This window comes from Nicotiana tabacum, chromosome 16 (assembly GCF_000715075.1).
Source record: "Nicotiana tabacum cultivar K326 chromosome 16, ASM71507v2, whole genome shotgun sequence".
Lineage (NCBI taxonomy): Eukaryota > Viridiplantae > Streptophyta > Magnoliopsida > Solanales > Solanaceae > Nicotiana > Nicotiana tabacum.
In genome coordinates this window covers 96,792,528-96,812,813 of record NC_134095.1, presented here as the reverse complement: position 1 = coordinate 96,812,813, position 20,286 = coordinate 96,792,528, and the positions used below count along the sequence as shown (strand labels likewise).

Here is a 20,286-nt window from a genome sequence, read left to right as displayed (position 1 = left end):
GCAACCTTATATGCGTGGAAACTGTGTCTCAAATTGATCAACGTGTTATTCTTGATAATTTGAAAAGGTGCAAGGACTATGAATCATGTATCAAAATGCTTAGACCTTAGATTGAAATTGAAGTGCGTTGTTGTGCCATTTACATGAAGTCTCATCTACGCCTACAACCTTATTTGCTCTTGTGTGTCATACTCTCTTGAATTACAAACCTAATGTTGAAAATGGGAACAATGTGAAACGTGAACTGTGGAATGTGAAAATTGTGGCCCCAAGTGTCGGTAAACTAATACATGTGTAATCAAAGATTGGAGTGAGATGAATAATAAAAAATGGTAACGCCTCGGTAAGGCGGCCTAGCCGATCGGGCCGTGATCGGACGCCATGACATATACACATGGCGGTTATGCATTGATGATTGAAACTGGAAAGTGTGAATAAAATATTGGTAACGTCTCCGGGAGACGGCCTAGCCGATCGGGTCGAGATCGGACTCTGCTCAAGATAGCGGTGGTAATATGAACGATGTGGAACAGTATGAAATGCCCAACTAAAGGCTATGGAAACATGATGTGAAGGTTGTGTAATTCTTTCATGTTGATAATGTTGTGATCGTTTAAAGCTTTGGAGTGATACTTGTGATTTCCTTATTTGTGTATGAAAGTTCTTTCTAATTTGATAGTGTTTAGTTATACATACTAGTACTATTCCATGGTACTAACGTCCCTTTTACCGGGGGCGCTACATTTTTTAAATGAATGTAGGTGGCTCCATAGTGGATAGTGCCGGTCGTGTGTAGCGAAGCATCCCTCTTCTCAAGATCTTGGTGAGTCCCTTTCTCCTTCAAGGGGCTATATTGTATATCTTTGTATTGTGGACTTTCACTTTTGAGGTATAACCGGGGCCTTGTTGCCGGCGTTGTCAAACTCATCTTTTGTATCCTAGAGGCTCCGTAGACATATGTGTGGATTAAAAATACTATGTGACCCAATAAAAATAATTTTGAAATATTTGTCTCGTCCAAGTGGCGCTAGTTACTATTTTAGATTAATTACTCTTTTCATTCAAATATTATAGCCTTTTTCTACTTTTAAAGGATTTACAATCTAATTATCTTTGTCTTAAGTCATGCATATAACTTTGTTCTTAAAAAAAATTAAAAATTTAAATATTTAACGAAATCTATCATAAGTTGTAACCCTAGCATAATCATAATCTTCTAATATAGAAAATGCAAGCATAAATATAATCAATAGGAGTAAACCCTAAATTTAATGAAACACTAACTAAACCCTAATTTATACAATTGAAATAATTAAAATTACTTAAATTAATAAATGTAGATTAACTAACCTTGAAAGAGAAGAGAGGGAGTTTGATTTTGGGTGGCGGAGGATGAGCAGTGGTTAGTGGTGCCGCTAAAACAGTGGTGGCGGAGGAAGCGGTGGTGGCAGAGAAGGGGAAGGTGGCGTTGGGGCGAGGAATAATGGCGGGATAGGGGAGGGAGACTTCTAGGTGCTTTGTTTTTAGGTGAGGAGGGAGATAGGAGTTAATTTTGGAAATGGGGAAGAATCTCGTCTCTGGCAGGTCTAATTTAGAAATTTCCGATCTGTCGGAAATTTTGGTCCCTAAGTTTAAGTGGCCTTTGTCCGTTTGACCACGAACATTTCGACCGAAATCGGTCGGTAATATAATTTTAAATTTTAAAAAAATTATTTAATTTAAAAAGCAACCGAAGTCTGTCGGTTTTAGCCAAAACAAATTAATTATAGGTACTATATAATATCCATCTAATCTATATACTATATTAAAAGCATGAAGGCCCTGAACGAAATGTCGTTCGCCTTTTTTTCCCTTTAAAAAAAGATTTCACACTAGATAAAATTGTCATTTACCCTTAAAATCAAATAAAACTGTATTTATTAAAACTTCCCATATTTGAATTATTATGTAGGAAGCCCTAATATTTAAGACCTTAAAATCAACTAAATTATATAAAGTAAAGTTCTAATTTAGGACCAAATATATTAATTAACTTACGTTGAAATACATTGGAAACTCAAAATCTTTAATATCTCACCAGATTCCATTAGACTTAAGATTCAAAGCCTTAACGGAAAAAATTGAACAACTACTGAAACCTTTTTTTATTTGAAGAAAAGAGGTACGAATTTTTATGTTATGAATTTTTGGAGTTGGAAACAACTTAATTCTATCTTGAAAAGGTATTTTTCTCTTTTAGTTACACTATATTTTAAGAATTACATATAATTTAATATTTTTTGAAAAAAGTTTTTGTTTATTTTACTTCTCGCCTAAATCAGCGATATCAATATTCATTATTTCAATAACTTATATATTTTTAAAATTTTTATTTTATAACTTAAATATGTTATTTAATAATATTTTTATATTTTTAAATAATTATATAGTTGTTGATATAGGTATACGCACAAAACGTGTATCTTAAGTACTAAGGTCATTAGCCCCTTTAAAAATATATTTTATATTGAACAAAGTAATAATTTTAGCTATTTTTCTAATATTTAGGAATAATCATTAATTATTTTTCTCATAGGAAAAATCATTTAATTAGTTGTCTACTATTTAAGACTTTGACATGGAAAATCATATAATTATCTTTTTGTTATAAAAATATTTGTTTAAGAGTCCTTGACGAGCACTTTTGTTTTGGTTAAAAAGTTTTAGTTATAGTATTATTTATTTTTCTTTTCTTTTTCAGAACTCCTTTTTTCGTATAATTATGTAATTTGATTATACAATGAGCTACAGTAATTTATTCTTTTTCTAATCTGTTGAAAATAATTCATATAATATTTATTATTAATTAAATTAAATAATCTACATTTTGATCTTGAAAAAAATTGTTATTTTCTATCAATTTGTTAATCCTGTTTGAGTCTTCTAAAATGAAGTAGTGAATAACTTTTTTTTAAAAAAAATTAAAAAATTCTTAAGTTTTCAAGGATTATATGTGATTGCCGAAATTGAAAAAGAAGCATGATAATTTATGAATTTAAAGCGAGTGAATTAAAAAATTAAAATAAAGTTTTAGGTCAATACATTGACCGATGATTGAAAAATCGTATGAAGATTCATCATTTTAGAGAATATTAACTTTTATTTTATTATTCAAACATAATTTTTTGATTATTATTTATATAATATTTTAAAATTCTTTCTTATTGAGATAGTGTACACGCGCAAAGCGCGTACTCTAAGACTAGTTATATTAAAAGCACGAAGTCCTTTAGCGAAATGTCGTTCACTTTTTTTACCATTTAAAAATAGAGTTCACACTGGACAAAATAGTCAAATTAAATTATTTGACTTTGATTTCACTAAATTTTTTGTTAATAATTTTTTCCTTATTTAAACTAGGTAGGAAGTCCTAATATTTAGGAATTCAAAATCAATGTATTTCTATTTATAAACATGGTACTATATTTTGCATCGGATAAAATTTAATATTTCACAATCTAGACATGTACTTTCAAAGTCGTATTTTGATATTGAAAGTTTCACTAAACCAAGACAAAAAAGTAGATAATTAACTTATCAATTTTTAATTCAAACAAGGATAACAAAATTATTCATTGGTTTGATATTAACGTCTTTTATTACTAGATAAGACTTTTTCTCGAGAATTTAAGTTAGAGAATAAGTAAAAAGTAATTTTTATTTGTTGTAGGTTTAAATTACTTTTTGTCATAGAAATATAAGCAATTAAGTCTATCTTAATAAAAAAAAATAGCAAAACACTTTTTTAGGGAAAAAATATTTTTGGTTTTTCAGAGCATATAATAGTATGTTCATTACTCTTGTACTCCTATAAATTTTATGCAGTAAAATGTAAATACACATTTTATTAAATACTATAATTAGATTTAAACTATGATACTCTTTAAATACTATAATTAATCCAGCATCTGTAACTATGATACTCTTTAGCTCAATATTAAATTAAAAAATACTTTCAACATGACACATAAGAATTGAATGTCAAATATTGGTAGACACGCAAAGCGTGTACTTTAAAAGGCGTCTTTCGCGAAGGATTGATCGACATTTTTACCCTTCAAAAATAAATTTCATATTAGAAAATAAAGCTAATTGGGATCAATATTCTATCATTTTTTGAAATTTATATTTTATAATATAATTTTATTTTATAACTCAAATGCATTTATTCAAAAATATTGTTGTAAGTCTTTACATTATATATTCATTAATATAGATACACACGCAAATCGCGTACCCTAAAACTAGTTTAATTTATTGTGTTTGCATATATTCACACACATATATACACGTCACACACACACATACTTTGTTTTGTGATGCAATTATTTTTATAAAATTTTTCTTTAATAATATAAATATTATTTTACAAACACGCAAAGGTTTGTTGAGTTGGTTAGGTGGGTGGTTTCCCACATGAGAGACCTATGATCGATTTCCCTCACCAGCAGCTTCCTCAGTCAGACCTGGTCGCACCGGGCACTTGGTGGGTTTGCATCTATTGTGTGGTTTGCGAGTTATTGCACAGTGAGCAGGCTATCCAGTGCGCACTCGAAGGGTAGTGGCTGCGACTTTTCCGGAAATTTTCCAAAAAAAAGAATTATCCCACAATAATTTATGACATGACTCGACATACATGTGCAACGCACCTACCGATGAACTGGCTACTTAAAAGATAAGAAATTCGTTAAAAATTTTACATATTTCAAAGCTAAAAACATCTAACATTATGGAAGATAATGCAGGACTAAGATTTTCATTACTACATCAAACAAGATATATTAGAAACTACACAGTACATTGACATTACTAACTAAAATCACATACCAACGAGATTTAAAACACCGAAAATATATCTAGAAAGTCGAAAACGACAAGAACAGAAACACAACCTGTCTTAATGCTACTAAATAATGGAGTAAAATACACATCTTAAGAACATGTTACGCTGGGACTAAAATAACCAAATTTTGACTGCTGAAAACAATCACAGACTAAATTTGTACAATGACAGAAGGGGGAATTATATAATCAAGCACCACCGTGACGAACTTTCATGCAAAATGGAGCTTTGACACCAGCCAGAGCAAGAACAGATGCTGGAATTCCCCACAAGGACTCACCACATATGAGACCAGAAGCCAATGCAGGTCCAAAATCCTTTGCTTGCTGCTTGTTCACCATTTGCCAAATGAATAGGATCAATGACCCTACACACATGTCAATGGCAAAGTACCCTCCAAGGTAAAATGGTATAGCCATGCACATTGGACTCGGAACGAATCGATAAATTCCATACTTGGTCTCGAATTTTTTCAGCAGCTGAGTCACTAGGTTGATCACAATAGCAGCCACAAAGAACCAAACAGATAGCCTGAGGCAATGCTTGGGGAGACTTCCAAAACCTTCAACGCCAAGCAGCGCGATTCCACGATACATCGCTGCATATGGTGCAGGGTATGCACCTTCCGGATCACCCAAACGATAGGCAGTGTTGAAAATCCAGAAGACTAGAGGGGTTATCACACAGCCCATGGCAGTTCCAATAGCTTGGCTAAAGAACATGGAACGAGGCGATGTAAGAGTTAAATAACCAGTCTTAAAATCTCCCATTAAGCCAGCAGCTGTATCTAGTATACTCATCATCAAACCACAAGAAGCGAGACCAGCAATCACTCCTCCATTTTGCAAACCAACCCAATAACTAAATGTAAGAATTGCAATTTTTCCGTAATTTGAGGCCAGGGACCAATCAGTGAGGCCACTTCCATAAGAGTTGCAAAAGGCCAAAATCGGAGCAATTAAATAGGCAACCAGAATGTGATACCATTTCAGTGAGTGAAAGATAATTGGTACGACAATGATAGATATGATTGCAATACCAACGTATCCGCCAATGGCTACCCAGTTGGGGATCTGGTCTTTCAAGAAGTACTCGTTTTGTCTCTTCTTGTCATAGTCTTCTGAGGACTCTTCACCTGAAGAATCTTCCTGTCCTGATTTCCTATTTCTGAAGCTTAAGACTGTGACCGCCAACATGTAGGCAAAATGGAATAGACCATCTCCAAGCATCATGGAAATTGCAATAAATACCTGTTTAGAATATCACACCCTATTTGAACAAAACATTGAAATAACAACCAACACTAACAATAACTATTTGAACAAAAGAGTTGACATAGCTATAACCAAGCAGAATATATGAAGTGAGAATCATATTAATCAAGTTAGGATACCATCTTAAATTTCTGATTTAGATAAAAAGACATACTTCAGAGCTAGTTTTCTTTTACTATTTCTTATTCCTAAATCCCAATAACTAAAAAGTTAATTCATAACAGTAAAATTGGAAAAACTATATATGAAGAATGTTAAATTTACCCGATATCCTTGGATACCATGAAGACTTGCTGCGGTTAACTGAGCAGAGTACCAATCGCCTTTCTTTGCTTCAATCATTGGCCACATGATAGCCCATGAAACTATGGCACCAATTAGCAATGAAACATTAACCATGTAGGGGCAAAGCATACCAACTCCAACATATGTTGAGGAAAAATCAAAATAGAACTTTTTGGCATAGGCTTGGAAACCAAATGTAGGCAAGCTACCAAATCCGCAACCATCTTCACGTGCAAATATCCACTGAACAGCCCCAAATATAAAGCTGAAGCTAAAGGATTTGAATAAGGAACCAACTTGTTTCTTGGCCAACTTAGCTCCTTTAGGAGTGTGGAAACAGTTGATAAGGTATGCAGTAGCAGTTCCACTTGGATATGTCAACTTGTACTTCATTATCATCATCTTCCTTAGCGCGACAATTGAGAAGAGACCAGCAAAGCTGACAACAAGAAGATAAGAAAGCATCCAACTAATAGCAAGCTTCTTAGTATTATTTGGGGTATTTCCTGCATCTGCCTGAGCTGCTATTAATGGACTCATTCCTAACATATAACTTGCTGTCCCACCTGAAATTCACCAAATAATATAACGCTATTGTCAAAATATTTAAAAACAAATACTCCCTAGTACATATGATCCAAAACAGAGTTCATTTGACTTCAATAAATATTGGAAATGATGGACCAACAGTGTTACATAGCATAGCTGCAGGGGTAACAGTTTTCTAACTCCATGCACAGAGGAATATTACATGTTTGAAATTTTTATAAACTTGGAAATGACGCTTCGTTAATTACAGATTTCCTTCTTTTTCCCTGATTATAATAGGAACATACTATTACTATCAGAAATGAAAGACAAAGACACGAATATATGAAGGTGACTCACATCATAGACTTAATTCTTATTTTCTTTAATTTTTCCCCTTTAGATTATGAATATATATACTGTTGCTATGTTTATTTAACTTTTCATGCAGATCTCATTCATGTCTCATCAAGACTGAAGCATATACTAATACAGGTCTTCAATGAATAAAACATTAGAATATAACTAATGAGAGAAAATAAAAAGCGAAAAAAAAATAAGAGAGAGAGAGGGAAATTAAACATACTGCTAAAAGCAATGCCAGAAGAAGCAACAACGCAGGTCTGAATGACGGTATTCTCTTGCCTAGTAAAAGGCTGCTTCAATTTCCCAAACTTCTCAATAACAGCAGTCCACGACCTAATCATGGCGAATCCCAAGAGCCCCGCCGCCACGTTAAGAGAAGGGATAACACCTGTCGTGAGATTCAGTTTGCAAACAATGAAGTTGAACACGACGCTCAGAATCAGGCCAGTCACCATTGCCCTCAACGTTATTTGCTTCTTCCATGGCGGTACCTCTTTGTCCTTAAACGCATATTCTGTTGAAAGAAGCTCGTTATCTGCAGCCTCCACCATTCTATTGTATATTCACACACACACACACAGAGACTACTCTGTTTTTCTTCCTTTCAAATACTCTAATTGAATTGAAAGGAAGAAATGAAAGATCCCAAAGAAAGAAACTGATCAAGGATCGTGGGTTTGTACGTGGGGGGCTGTTGATTATATTTATAAGTAGTGGTGTAGAGAGGAGAGGAAGAGAGAATCACGGAAGAATTTGAAGTCTTCCTAGGATTCAGCTAATCCCACTCAAAACTAAACTATAATTAGAAAACGGTTTTAAGGTTTTGTTTACTCCTTTCTACTAGTCTTTTTGTTTGCTCAAAATATTATGTAAACTTAACACTTTGTTTGGATCATTGTTACCCGTTTTATGGATTGTATCGTTTGAGACCCCATGGACACACATTAATATTATGTAAACTTACCGATTACTATTATTATTCATCGTTTTTTATTGTATTGTATTGTATTGTATTGTATTGTACCGTTTTATGAATATAATGTTATAGATTGTACCGTTTGCTGTTGTTAAATAATATTTTTGTTGTTTTATTTGATTGTATCATACTATACTGTATAAGTTCACTAAAACGTCCGCAATTGTTTTAAATAAAATTTATCAAGAATTACACATAAAAATAATTTAAGAAAATCTTTTTCTACTAATTTACCATTAATTACGTTGCTTGGAAATAAGAGCAAAAACCTGGAAAAAAAAGGTTAACTAATATTAGCAACAACAAAAAAAAAATTAAAACGATGGAAAGAGACGAAGAATCGAACAGAGACTTGGATAAAAAGAACGGGGCAAACCGACTCTAGAAAAGATGGAAGAAGACAACGTAGATCAATGGGTTCGAGATTTGGAGTTAAAATAAAAAAAATGATAATAGAATTATGGAGTAATAAGTAAAGATATAATTGTAAAAGAAAATAGGAAACGATCACACGACACCAATCGGTTGTTTCATAAAATGGGGCTTTTAGTTATTTCGGAATAATATATTTAACAATACGATACAATCAATTTTAAATAAACAATCAAAGCAAACATTATTTTAGGATAACAATACAACACGATACAATGAGTAACAACCATCCAAACAAGCCGTAACTTAACTTGAGGACAAATGGGAAAAAGAACATGTGTAACTTTATAAAGATCGTGTTAGGTGATAATTGTTAGGAAATATTGGTTTTATCTTATTAATTAATAATATTTTGAATTGTACAAAATCACTATATAGAACTATGTGTAACCTTGTCAATGCTCTCGAGTTTGCCTGATCGTTTGGAAATTTTTGTTCAAGGTAATTAGCTTCATTGAAGAAGTAATGTTAATTATCAGCTGTAAAAACAATAGCATAACATGCATTGTGATTTGTCATTATTTAGTTAGAAACTAATTTAGTAAAAAATATTAATTCAATAATTCAACTGATATTCATACTGTTAAGGTAATTTATTTTTGTCGTTCATTATTTTATTTTTTTTCACCATTTTGTCGTCTATTATCCGCAACTTTTTAATACCATAATCAAATCAAATTATGATTAGCAAAATGATTTTTTTTAACAAAAAAGATTTAGTTCAAATTTCCATACACAACCAACTATAATTATGATTAGGACAGTGATTCAATCTAAAAAATTAATACAAAACCAAACAAAGCCTTCCTAACCAGGAAAGGGTTTTAATTTGGATCTGGACAGATTTTGAAATTACATTCTGATCTTTTGCACAACTATTTTCCTAATTGAATTCGTGCATCTTATTTATTTCTATTCCATTTAGGACAAGGAAATAAATTAATGAGGGACTTTAAGATTTTTGGTGAATGTATTACCATGTATGAAACAAAAGACAACTATTATTACACTGTCACTGCATTTATAAACAGCATTAGCAACATTACATTTTTTCGATGTGAAAGCAATTAAGCAGCTGTATTTCACAAAATAAAGATGGAAAAATTAAAAGTGCTTAGCTTGCCTTTTCTTAAAATTAAAACACTTTCTTTAACCAGTCAGATTCGGTATGAATGTAACTTTGACCTACAAATTTAGAGTATGAATGTGCAACAGCCAACTAATTACTGCTCCCTCTGCTCCAAAATAAGTGATTTTTTGGATATTTTCACACAGATTAAGAAATTCACCTTTTAGCATTAATTAGCAATGGAATTGATAATATTAACCTTTATTATCTCACATAAATACTCCTAACACATATTCCAACACTATTTACTCAAGGACAATATAGGAAAAAATAATTAATTCATTCTTGAAATCTGGAAAAATCACGTATTTTGGATCACAAGAAAAAGACCAAAAAATCACTTATTTTGGACCGAAGAGAGTAATTTACTGTTTGTATCTCTATTTATTGTGAGAGATGTATAATATTCCATATTGGTAATAAAAGTACGCATTGGCAGATGGATTTATAATGATCCTAATTCCTAAGTACACCTCAACTTATGATTTTAGTTTGATACTGAAATAGCTAGAAATATTATGTCTCCCTGGCGTTGTATAGCATCAAAATTTATTGGATTTAAGTCATATAAATTGGGATCTTTACATAAATAACCGGCTGAATATTTGAATAATTTTTTCTAGCTGGTATATCTAAATTATTGTTACGATCCCAATTTTCCTTCGTAAGATGTCTTAATGTCATCTTGTCTCTACGACTAGGTAAGCCTAATATTTGATAACAATTGAACAAATATAATTAACAAAATACTTAAAACCAGTCTGATAAACTCATATAACTTCTAAAAAGCAAAACAACAACCATACAATCCCCAGAACTATGGAACGGAGTTATAAGCTTTATTGAATAAACTAAAATATCTAATACATCACTGTTTGAAAGAAAATACGACAGTAAATGAGAGTAAGGGAAGGTGACTCCGAGGCATGCGAACGCTGAGCAGCCATACCTTGAAGTCTCTGATAAAGGCAGCTAGCAGGTAATCTCTAACGACTAACACGAGCAGACGTACCTGGATCTGCACAAAAATATGCAGAAGTGTAGTATGAGTACATCACAATGGTACCCAGTAAGTATCAAGCTTAACCAGCAGAGTAGTGATGAGGCCAGGTTATGACACCTACTAGGATATAAATAAATAAAAAGTATGATAATGTAATACAGATATATAATGGAAAGTGAAGAAACAATTGATACGAAACAAGATAATACCATGAACCAGTATTGAAAATCAACAATGGAAATAGCCTAAAAGAAGCAACTAAAAGGGCTACAATGATCAAGTACGGACAGCAACAGCTAGAACAATAAAGAATGAAACAACAAGAAATATTTTCACCAAAACACTTTGCAACATGAAATAAGCAGAAAGAATCACAACGAGGTACCGCCTCGTGTATAATGAAATCAAAACTGAGATACCGCCTCGTATAATCAAGAATCATAACCGAGGTACCGCCTTGTATTCACATTTCTCAATTTCAATTACAATCTTTTCTTATACCGCCGCGTGAGCCTTACATTTGAAATAGGTTTTAAAAACAGTTTTTTCGAAATAGCTACACGCACTTTAGCATGCCTTATGATGTTGCGTGGCTTCACGTAGTTTCCCTACAAGCAACACACACACACATAAGTCCCACCTTATACCGCCGCATGCATATTAACCCCAAGCCTTATATCGCCACATGTGCGTCAATATCATATCACAATAACAATTTGCATCACAAGTGCCCATATATCACAACTGGCCAACAACAATAACAATACCAATATTTTCACAACATTAGCCCATGGCTCTACAACAACAACAACAACAACAACAACAACAACAACAACAACAACAACAACAACAACAACAACAACAACAACAACAAATGTAAAATACTCAATAAGATAGAAATCTCAATAATAACTAACTTCACCTCAGCGTGTTAACGACTTTTACAACTTCAATACCAATTAACTCAACAATGAGAGAAATAATATATAACCACGATATTAGATAAAACTAACTCGCAATAAAAGAAATAACATTTAACAACGAGTTTCAAATAATAAAAATCAACAAAGAAAGGGATAGCATGAACAATTACTTCAAGTAAATGATAATCAATAAGGAAAGAGATAATACGATCAACAACTTCAAATAATGATAATTAACAATGAAAAGATAGCATGTAAAAAGAGGCAACAAGTTCAACTAAAGTATGAGCGCAAATGATCAATTAGGAGGTAGAACAAGTATTAACGAAATCATTTAAGGCATGTAAGGATAGACTAACACAATTATGAATATATTGACTAAGAGAATTAGAACATGATATGGCATTCAATTAAAGCATGGAAATAGTCTAAGTAGCCTAAAGTGGTAAAATACCACATACAACCGATGTACCCACTCATCACCTTGCGTATACAAATTTCACTTAGCACAATGGAATCAAACGAAACCAATCCCAAGGGGTAGTTCCCCCACACTAAGTTATGCAAGACACTTACCTCAATTAAGCAAATTCAACACTTGAAAATAGCTTTTCCATTTAAATACACCCCCACATCGCTCAAATCTAACCAAAATTGACTCAATATTATCAAACAACACTAGGGAATTCAATTACAACAGATAAAGCTAAGATCTTTACACTTTTCCCAAAAGGTCAATAAAATTCAATCTAGAGCCCGTCCGGTCAAAACTTGGGTCCAATGGTAGATTCCATCTACCCATGACTCCATGAGTTTATATATGTGATTAGTTTCAAAATTCGAGTCCAAATCGACTCTCAAAACTCAATTTCTTATCAAAAATTTGACAAAGTTTTACAAATTTTCACTTTGATTCACCTGGTTTTGATGTTAAAATCTAAGATATATGTGATTAGAAATATATTAGAATCCCTTACTTAAGGATTGTAGGTGAAAATCCTCTAAGCATCCGAAACTCACCTAAGCCCTCGGGGAACCAAAACAAACATCCACACAAGTTTAAAAATATCATATGAACTCGCTCGCGCGATCAAAACACAAAAATAACATCTAAAACTATGAATTGAACTCTAAAATGCATGAAATTCAAGGAAATTTTCAAGAACTTCTAGAATTACAATTAAGCGTCTAGATCCTATCAAATCAACTCCAAACGACACCAATTTTATAGACAAGTTCTAAATACCATAACAGACCTATTCCAAGTCCCAAAATTAAATTCCGAGCTCGATAGCTAAAAGTCAACCTACAGTCAAACTTTTCAACTTCAAATTGCCACATTTTGATAAATCAACCTACGGACTTCCAAAATTAACTCCGTACATACACCCAAGTCCAAAATCACGATACGAAGTTATCGGAGTCATAAAAATACAGTTCCGGAGTCGTTTTCACAAAAGTCATGGTTTGGTCAACATTTTCACATTTAAACTTCTAAGTCAAAATCAAGGGTCCAAATCAACCCGAAAGCTTCCCAGAACGAAACTAACCAGCCCTACAAGTTATAAAATGGTAAACATACAAGTGTGAAGCAATAAAAAGGAGTAACATGGCGTAATCACACAAACGACTGATCGGGTCATTACATTCTCCCCCTCTTAAAACAAACGTTCACCCTCGAGCGTGCATAAGGACATACTTGAAGTGGTGAATAGATGAGGATAACGACTCTGCATGTCATGCTCGGTCTCCCAGATCGCCTCCTCGACCGGATGACCCCTCCATTGAACCTTCACTGAAGAAATATCCTTTGATCTCAACTTTCGGATCTTTCGGTTCAAAATACCCACAGGCTCCTCAATATAGGTCAAATCCTTGTCCAATTGGACTGTGCTGAAGTCTAGAACATGAGATGGATCACCATAATACTTTCAGAGCATAGAGACATGGAACACTGGATGAACCGCAGATAAACCAGGTGGCAAGATAAGCTTGTAGGTCATCTCTCCAATCCTCTCAAGGATCTCAAATGGTCTGATATACCTAGGGATAAACTTTCCCTTCTTTATAAACCTTATCACACCCTTCATGGATGAAACCCGGAGCAAGACACGCTCTCCTAACATGAATGCAACATCGCAAACCTTCCGAACCACATAACTCTTCTGTCTAGATTAAGTTGTACGAATCCGATCCTGGATCATCTTGACCTTCTCCAAAGCATCTCGAACTAGATCCATGCCTAATAGCTTAGCTTCTCTTGGCTCGACTTGTCCATAATCACCCATACCGTATCAAATTTCTTCTAGTCTATGGGCGCCCGACAACGAAATCCATGGTGACACACTCCTATTTTCACTCAGGAATCTCAAGTCACTGAAGCAAACCACTCGGTCGTTGATGCTCATATTTCACCTGCTGAAAATTTAGGCACCGAGCTACATACTCCACTATGTCCTTCTTCATCTTTCTCTACCAATAGTACTGCCTCAAGTTTTGATACATTTTAGCGACACCCGAATGAATGGAGTACCTCGAACTATGGGCCTCTTGAAGAATCAACTCGCACAAACCATCCACATTGGGCACACATAATCGGCCATGCATCAGTAACACACCGTCATCCCGAATAGTAACCTCCTTGGCATCGCCGTGTTGAACCATGTCCTTGAGGGCAAGAAAATGGGGGCCATCATACTGACGCTCTCTGATACGGTCATATAGAGAAGACCGAGAAACCATGCTGGCAAGAACTCGACTGGGCTCCGAGATATCCAATCTAACAAACTGGTTGGCTAAGGCTTGAACATCCAATGTTAATGGCCTCTCTGTTGCTGGTAGAACAACTATGCCTTATAAAAGGACAATGCGGACGTTGCAAATATAACCTGAGTATTTATGCCCAGAGTCGAATCCACATAGAATTAACCTATCAATTACTTTCGTTGGACTTACTAAATTCTTTAGAATCAACTTCCCCAATGTTGTGAATAACAGTTGATGGTATATTTAATAACTAAGATTGAAAGTCAATAAACAGTTGTAAACTAAATATGCTTAAGTTATGAACAATAATGAGAAAGTTTTAAGGTAGTAATTTTCCCTATTGATGGAATCCCTTCTGTTTATATTTTATATAGATTTATACATCTCTATCAACCATGAACACTCTTTTTACCGTGAATCTCTCCCGAGTAATCACGATAATTTACTAGACGCACTCTCCCGAGATACGCTAGCTGGCTTTGTTTATTACAGTTCACTTTAGATTGCACCCAAGACTTCGTTATCCCTAATCCCGCCTTTAAACCCGCAGTTATAGATCTCTCTTATACTTTGGGAGTGATGTTGTTCAACAATTACCTAAATATGCACTCTCTCCCGATTACGCTGGGACCGCGATAGACTTCTTTCAGAGAAGGTCCTTGACCGCGGTCCGACTGCGGTTATGCTGGGACCGCGTTCTGGGCGTGTTCTTGCTACTTTTTTTTTATGCATTACACTTACAACACATTCGTGGGTTGCCTCCCACGCAGCGCCTGATTTAACGTCGCGGCACGACAATGATGAGAGCATTTAAGGCTCGCTCGACCTCTGTGGTTCAGTCAGCTGTAGCTCAGACACTTCCTTTCATTCGTTCATGCCCACATATAGTTTCAATCTCTGCCCATTGACTCTAAATGTACGAGAGTTTTTCTCTGTGGCAATCTCGATAGCACCTAAAGGGATAACTTCGACCACTCTAAATGGTCCAGACCATCGTGACCTGAGTTTACCCAGAAATAACCTTAATCGTGAGTTATAAAGCAACACCATATCTCCAGGATTGAAATTTTGCTCCACAATGTTCTTGTCGTGCAACCTCTTCATTCTTTCCTTGTACAACCTTGTGCTCTCAAAAGCAAGATGTCTGAACTCGTCGAGCTCATGCAATTCTGTGATTCTCGTTGTGCTTGCAGCCTCGATGTCTAGATTCAGCTGTTTCAGTGCCCACCACGCTCTATGCTCAAGTTCCACTGGCATATGGCAGGCCTTCCCGAACACCAACTTATATGGTGACATTCCAATCGGTGTTTTAAAAGCAGTTCTATAGGCCCAGAGTGCATCATCTAACTTTTTCGCCCAATCAGTTCTTGTGGTGTTCACAGTCTTGGTTAGCACACTCTTTATCTCTCTATTGGACACTTCAACCTGCCCACTAGTTTGCGGGTGATAAGGGGTAGCCACCTTGTGGCGTACATCATACTTTGCAAGCAACTTCTCGAAAGCTCTATTACAGAAGTGAGTACCTCCGTCACTGATAATCGCTCTTGGTGTCCCAAATCTGGTGAATATGTTCTTCTTCAAAAACCCCACCACCACTCTTGCATCATTAGTGGGCAACGCTACAGCTTCTACCCATTTGGACACGTAATCCACAACAACAAGTATGTACTTATTGCCATAGGAGCTGACGAAGGGACCCATGAAGTCAATCCCCCAGACATCAAACACTTCCACCTCTTGAATTGGGTTCATGGGCATCTCATGGCGACGGGAAATGTTCTCGGGCCGCTGATATTCATTGCAGCCCTTCACCTATTGGTGCGCATCTTTAAGCACTGTTGGCCAAAAGAATCCGACCTCTAGCACTTTCGTAGTTGTCCTGACCCCTCCAAAATGTCCTTCATAAGCCGATGCGTGACAAGCCTGCAAAACAGAAGATTGTTCTATCTCGGGGACACACCTCCGGATCATATTGTCAACACAAATTCTAAACAGGTAAGGCTCATCCCAATAATACATGCGGTAGTCACGATAAAACTTTTTCTTTTGTACAGATGAAAGGTCATAGGAAATTATACCGTAGGCCAGATAATTTCAAAGTCTGCATACATGGCGCTTCCTCAAGATTAGTAGCGAGCAGCTGCTCGTCTGGAAAGGTTTTCAAAATATCTTCAACCTCAACTGCATTTTCAGCTCCCTCAAGTCGTGATAGATGATCAGCGACTTGGTTCTCTGTGCCCTTACGGTCACGAATTTCAAGGTCGAATTCTTGCAACAGCAACATCCAACGAATCAGGCGCGGCTTAGACTCCTTCTTCTCAATCAAGTACCTGAGAGTTGCATGATCAGTGTATACAATTACCTTAGAACCAATCAGATATGATCTGAACTTGTCGAAAGCAAACACCATAGCCAACATCTCCTTTTCAGTCACAATATAGTTCAGTTTGCTCCACTTAGTGTTCTACTAGCATAGTAGATTGGATGCATCAGCTTGTCCTTCCGCTGTCCCAGCACTGCCCCCACTGCGTAGTCACTGGCATCACACATGAGTTCGAATGGTTGCTCCCAGTTGGGGGCAACAATGATAGGTGATGTGACTAGTCTCTTTTTCAGCTCCTCGAATGCTACCCTGCAATCATCAAAAAATAAGAAAGGGTGATCTTTTTCTAACAACTTACAGAGAGGGTTGGTAATTTTTGAGAAGTCTTTTATGAATCTCCGGTAGAAACCGGCATGCCCAAGGAAGCTTCTGATTGTTTTGACTGAAGTTGGAGGAGGTAGCTTTGCTATTACATCCACTTTAGCACGATCTACCTCAATTCCTTTGCTTGACACCCGGTGCCCCAAGACTATGCCTTCTTGTACCATAAAGTGGCACTTCTCCCAGTTTAGAACCAGGTTAGTATCGATACACCGTTTCAGCACACGTGTCAGATTTATCAGGCACTCATCAAATGAATTCTCCACCACTGAGAAGTCATCCATGAACACCTCTATTATGTCCTCTACCATGTCAATGAATATGGCCATCATGCACCGTTGGAATGTGGCGGGTGCGTTGCATAGGCAAAAGGGCATCCTCCGAAAGGCATAAATGCCATAAGGGCAAGTGAAAGAGGTCTTCTCTCTGTCCTCCGGTGCAATGGAGATTTGGTTGTATCCTGAGTACCCGTCCAGAAAACAGAAGTGTGACCTCCCTACCAGTCTGTCTAACATCTGATCAATGAAAGGAAGTGGGAAGTGGTCTTTCCGGGTGGCTAGATTTAGCTTTCTATAATCCATGCAAATTCTCCAGCCCGTGACTGTTCTTGTAGAGATCAATTCATTGTTATCATTCTTAACTACCGTCATGCCACCCTTTTTAGATACACATTGAACTGGGATAACCCAGCTGCTGTCAAAGATTGGGAAGATAATTCTCGCGTCTAACCACTTTATTACTTCCTTCTTCACCACTTCCTTCATGTTAGGGTTCAGCCTTCTTTGGTGTTCCCTGGAAGGTTTGTGTCCCTCTTCCAGTAGAATTTTGTGTATACAGTAGGCGGGGTTAATCCCCTTTATGTCTGCCATGGTCCACCCAATGGCAGTCTTGCACTCCTTAAGTACCTGCAAGAGTTGTTGCGCCTGCACATCTAACAAACTAGATGAGATAATAACAGGTAATGTGGAGTTAGGTCCAAGGAATTCATACCTGAGATGGTTGGGCAATGGCTTTAACTCCAGCTTTGGTGGTTCTTCGATAGATGGCTTGGCTGGAGGAGTCTCTCGATTTTCCAAGTGCAAGGGCTCAAATTCTAGAGTTCTATCCCAGAACCCTCTACCCTCTAATGCCAACACCCATTCCGCCAGTTCCTCTCCATTCACCTCATCCAAATTCATTAAACATGCAGCAAGGGGTTCCTCAATGGTTAGTACCTCATCATCAGTCTCTACGATTACATCCACGACATCAATAAGAGAACAATTGGCGAATTCACTTGGTCGCCTCATAGATTTCTGCACATTGAATGTTATCTCCTCATCGTTCAATCTCATCTTGAGCTCCCTGGTTTCACAATTAATGAGAGCTCTCCTGTGGCCAAGAATGGTCTTCCCAAAATTATGGGAATCTCTTCATCCACTCTGCAGTCTAAGATCACAAAATCTGCAGGGAACACAAATTTCCCTACCTGAATTAGCACATCATCCAGTATACCAGAGGGTCGTTTCACTGTCCTGTCAGCTAGCTATAACAACATAGAGGTGGGTCTAGCTCTTCCAATGCCCAACCTCTTGTAAATCGCCAGGGGCATAAGATTGATGCTGGCCCCTAGATCACACAGTGCTTTAGCAAAAGCAAAATTACCAATAGTGCATGGAATTGTAAAGCTCCCTGGGTCAGACAGCTTTTCTGCAATTGGTCTAGTCACCACTGCACTACATGTCTGAGTAAGAGTAACTGTGGCCAAGTCTTGGAAATCAAACTTTCGGGACATCAAGTCCTTCATCATTTTTGCATACCCAGGCATCTCCTTCAAAGCTTCAATCAATGGTATGTTTACCTGGATTTGTTTCAGCATTTCGAAGAACTTCTTGTATTGCTCCTCCTTTTGGTACTTTGCCAACCTCTGAGGGAAAGGTGCAGGAGGTCTCTTCTTCCCAATCAACTGGGATTGATCCTTATCAGCTGCTACATCAACTACTGGTTCCTGGACTGTCTCAGCTTCTTTCTCGGTCTCATTCTAAATGCTATTATCTTCCTGGGCAGGCTGGACTGGCACCTCTGTCAGTTTCGTTGACTCATCCAGCTCAATGGGCACTGGTATAAGTGTCTCAGCTTGTCTAGTTTCTTGATTCCTCTCTTGCTCTACATCCAGATCTCTGTCATTACGTAGACTTACCGCCATCAGCTGCTTTGGGCCTTAATCTTTTGGATTTATCTGGGTGTCTGTAGGTAGTGTCCCATGAGAACGACTGTTCAGAGACAGAAATTTGGCCCACCTGCACTTCAATATTCTTGATTGTTGCATCATATGCATCCACTCTCTCATTAATCTTTGCATTAGACCCAATAACCTACTGTATCATTGCCTCAAGTCTAGCTAACCCATCTTCCTGCCTTCCACCATGCTGCTGCTGAGGAGGGTGATACCCCTGCTGTTGATTCTGATTATTATATCCATATGGCCTTGGGTAAGGTGCCATATTGTTCGGGGGTCTCATACCTCCCATGTTTCCATTGTTGAACTGTGGATGGACTGGCCTGTATTGCTGATTTTGCTGGCCCCAATTCTGACTACCCTATCTCTGGCCTCCATAATTAGACACATAATTCATGTCTTCAGGGTAGTGGTGATGATCATGTTCTGTATTCCATTGGTTACCGATTGGCTGACTAATGCAAGATGCGCACAAGCCCCCATTGGTAGTATTTACGATGTGTACCTGCTGCTTCTGCCCTGACTCTTCCACCTTTTTGGTGAGTATACTCATTTGTGTCAATAAGGTGGCCATATTTTCAGCCATAGAGTTGGATGGATCTAAGGGCACTGAGTGAACCACTGGAGTGATAGGTGCATTCCTAGTTGTCCATCCCGAATTTTGTGTCATCTTGTCAAGCAGACTCTGGCCTTCTCTCCATGTTTTGCTCAAAAATGCTCCACCAGCTGAAGCATCAACAATGTTCTTCACGCTATCTGACAATCCTATGTAAAACCGTTGCCCCAACATCAGATTTGGA

The 20,286-nt window shown here is 36.6% G+C and overlaps 1 protein-coding gene across 1 annotated transcript; it reads right to left on the bottom strand.

The window, feature by feature from the left end:
- Positions 1 to 4,874: 4,874 nt before the first annotated feature.
- On the bottom strand, positions 4,875 to 8,104 carry LOC107762986 (putative metal-nicotianamine transporter YSL7). The gene is made up of 3 exons (XM_016581388.2): positions 7,556 to 8,104; positions 6,421 to 7,007; positions 4,875 to 6,132 (listed from the first exon to the last, which is right to left on the bottom strand). Exons 1-3 carry the CDS (start codon positions 7,884 to 7,886, stop codon positions 5,071 to 5,073), a joined length of 1,980 nt encoding a protein of 659 aa, XP_016436874.2. The 5' UTR covers positions 7,887 to 8,104; the 3' UTR covers positions 4,875 to 5,070.
- Positions 8,105 to 20,286: the final 12,182 nt, after the last annotated feature.